Here is a 3,636-nt window from a genome sequence, read left to right as displayed (position 1 = left end):
ATGTATCGAACAATACCCACACCTGCAAATCAAGGGGGGAAAACTTGAAAGAGAGGTTTTGAATGTGAAGCCTTCACTTTTCTGAAGCAGCATCCTTCGAATTGGTGTCCAAAGATTTTGCTCAGCTACTGCACTTTGTCAACAACTTGTAATAAATCCACAAAGTACAGGAGTTGAACAGCCTCCCCAGAAGTTTAACACTCTAGCCAGCAGCCTGAATTTATCCCATAAAAGCAGCAGATGTTCATAGCTCAAAAGCTAAGGAGTAATGCAGTGAAATTGTAACAGTAAGCACCGTCATTTTAGGAAGAAAAGAAGTAAAAATGACTAAAATAAAAACCATTCTCTTCCAGGAGGGAGAATCTGGCAACGTGTGACATGGCAAAAGCGCTACAGGATTTGAAAGAACAAGTGTTGGGGCCAGATACCACGAGCTTCAGAGCGTCTTTACGCCCTACTAAAATCAACAGGAGATGAAGGCATATTGCTCCTCGAAGGGATGGCTATTGCCTCGCAGGGCTGAGCCTTCTCAGGTAAGGTATGACCCCAAACGGCCGCAATCAACAGCACTGACAAAAGACAGAGAGGGATAGAAATTTCTTAGCCCACAGATTTGGATAATCATGTCATATTACCATTCATCTTTTCATGAAAATGGACTGTGCCACATAGCGTTCAGTCTCAGACATGTTTAGTATGATGATGGAGTAGAAAATGCCCCAGGTAACTTACTTCCCTGAAGATTTTGACTTGGTAGGAAAAATGCAGACCAGTTATTGCTCTTTTGTGTTTGAGCACATGTAAAAAAAAAAAAAAAAATGTAGCAAGCAAATGGCAAAATGCTTGGTCCATTAGGGAAAAATAAAAATAAAAAGAAAAGATCTAACTCAAATTTTGAGCTTCCCAGGAAAAAATAAGGTGTTTTTTTCAAGAATACCCATGGTAAGGAAGCTCTCCTAAACAAGGGAGCGTAATAACGAGGCAGTTTTAACTTAAGAACGTAAGAATGCCACTTGGTCCATCCAACCTAGCAGTCTGTCTGCAAAACTGAAAGCAGGAGATGCCGTTTAGCAAAAGCACTAGAGCCTGGCCACTTTCTGCAGTTCACTGAACTTTTGTACAAGGAAAGCAGGACAGCACAGCACTGCCTAGCCTTTTTAGTAGGCATTTATGGACCTTTTATAGATCTGTTGTTCATCAGTTCCTCTAATCCGTTTCAAACCTGCTGAGACTGCCTGCCTCCACAATCTCCTCTTCTACCAAGTTTCAGAAGTCTGCTGTGTAAAGAAATATCTTTCAAAACCTGATTTAAACCAAGCCCCTCTAGTTTCATCAACAGCCTCCTGGTTATCATATTCTGGGATGTGGTGAACAGCTTGGAGAAAAGAACCCAAGGATTTGAACTGAAGTCAGCCTGTGGGATGGCATCCAGAAGTCCTCAGCCAGTAGATCCACAGCTAACATTGCCTCAGTTGACAGAAGACAAATGAAATGTCCCTTGCAAAGCTACCAGAGCTCTGTAGAAGTTGGTGGCTCAGCTGTGAGCTGAGTATGAAAGTGTCAGAGAAAGCAAATAATACAACATTGCAGTATTGCAGTGATAATGGTATTAAATCCACTTCCACTCTCCACAAATTCAAATCAATAACTATTTATCTCTATGCAGGTGTGTGACTCTGCATAGCAAACCATTATACTCATTGCTAAAGATGTACAGAAAAAGTTGGGGCGTTTGATTTTAACAGTTAATTATTCCTTCCTGAGAAACGTAAAGTATTCAGTTCAAAGCATGCCATTTTTAGTTTAGTGTGTTTCAGCTTGAGATGACTGAGCTTATGTACTTCCAGAATTCACTGCTTCAACATTTCACTTTCATAATTCCATGTTTATCTGTTATTTGCATTTCGCTACTTCCATGGAAAATACGAAGCCAACTGTATTTTTCATTTTAATTATTCTCTAGCTCATAGACTTTTTTAGTAGTAATTATCATTCAATTGACAATTATATAGCAGTTTTCATCCTGAAGGGACCCAATTTTCTTTGCAAGTGCTTATAAGGATGTTTATGTGAATATAGACCATTCACATGAGTAAGGGTTTGCAAGATCAAGTCCTCACATTGCCCCAGAAACAGTGGGTGGCTTTAATGATAATTTACAAAATAGCACTTAACAGAGCTTGTCCTAGACTAGATTTGCATCTAGAAGTGTTCTGCTGCTGCATTAGCTGCACACACTGCTGACAATAGTAGATATTTTTTGTTGTGTCAGCAAGGCTTTAGTCTGTTAGACCTGTTCACATTTTATGAATTTTTATTCACTTGATGCGATATCATTCAAATCCTCTGTGATAAACCAACACATAAATGAATTTCTGTATGTGTAACTGTAGTTAGAAGACTATACTTCTAATATGAAGAGTTTGCATAAATAATTGTACCACTGATGTTGATATGTAAAAATCCAGATACATGATGTGTCCATGAAGATCCAGAGAAAATTAAATATATTCATCAAGAGCTATTTACTCACTCCAACAGAAAAACAAGAAGGTCAACACATTCTAGGTCTGCATTAATAAAATAAACAGGTCCTTTTCTATTTCTTCATTTTTCACAGCTCACTGTTCTTTCCTAAATCGCTACTAATATGTTCCTATATAAAGACACTCACATGATGAGTTTGTGTCATGCATCAATTTCATTAGTATAGGATGTAGCTCTCCTGAAGTAAATTCACACCCAGACTGGCCCTCAATAGACAATAATTCATAGGCTGAAGTAAATAATTTTGAACTGTGACAGAATTTCTCTAAATGACACATGTATTAACTGAAGCCCATACAGATATTTTAGTCACTAGGCATGAAGTATAGACAAGTATTAAGCATTATTCCTCATTGATATAGTATTGGCATTAGCTCTGACTTAAATACAGTTTGGCTGAGGAATGCAAGTCAACTCATTAAACGAACAAACAGCAATTAATCCAAAATGTTTACCACTCACCCTCGGCTGGAAGGGCCAAGATGGACCTACTCCTGCTTTGACTGCCCTCAGCATTTTTACTGGAGCATGAGTGGGAACACGGGGACCACGGGGACCACTCACTGATGACACAGTCCATTGCACGGGGGATTTCACAAGCCACAACCTCAGGACGGGGAAGCTCTGAGCAGAGGTGATGTGGTACTTCTTCACCTGGAGCAAACAAAATAAGACAGACATGGAGGAAGGTTCAACTTGATTAAATATCCACGGTCTGCATCAAACAGACTAACTTTATTTTTAATATGAAAGATCCCAGAATCAAAATCTAATAGATATAATCATAAAATCATAGAATAGTTTGGGTTGGAAGGGACCTTTGAAGGTCATCTAGTCCAAGCCCCCTGCCGTGGGCAGGGACATCTTCAACTAGATCAGCTTGCTCAGAGCCACCTCCAACCTGACCTTGAACGTTTCCAGGGAGGGGGCATCCACCACATCTCTGGGCAACCTGGGCCAGTGTTTCACCTCCCTCAGCGTAACAAATTTCTTCCTTCTATCTAGTCTAAATCTATCCCCCTTTAGTTTCAAGCCATTCCCCCTTGTCCTGTCACAACAGGCCCTGCTAAAGAGTTTGCCGCCGTCTTT

General features: G+C 39.9%; 1 protein-coding gene across 1 annotated transcript in view; it reads right to left on the bottom strand.

The window, feature by feature from the left end:
- The window catches only part of THSD7B (thrombospondin, type I, domain containing 7B), a 282,324-nt gene that overhangs the window by 152,758 nt on the left and 125,930 nt on the right, over positions 1–3,636 (bottom strand). Inside the window, exon 7 of the mRNA XM_009318936.1 lies at positions 3,010–3,201. Coding sequence (XP_009317211.1) covers positions 3,010–3,201 — 192 coding nt within the window. The remainder of the gene's footprint in view (positions 1–3,009; positions 3,202–3,636) is intronic.

Source organism: Pygoscelis adeliae, unplaced genomic scaffold, assembly GCF_000699105.1.
Source record: "Pygoscelis adeliae isolate BGI_AS28 unplaced genomic scaffold, ASM69910v1 Scaffold222, whole genome shotgun sequence".
Classification (NCBI taxonomy): domain Eukaryota; kingdom Metazoa; phylum Chordata; class Aves; order Sphenisciformes; family Spheniscidae; genus Pygoscelis; species Pygoscelis adeliae.
The sequence above is the reverse complement of the archived record's forward strand: the minus strand, read 5'-3'. Positions and strand labels throughout refer to the sequence as shown.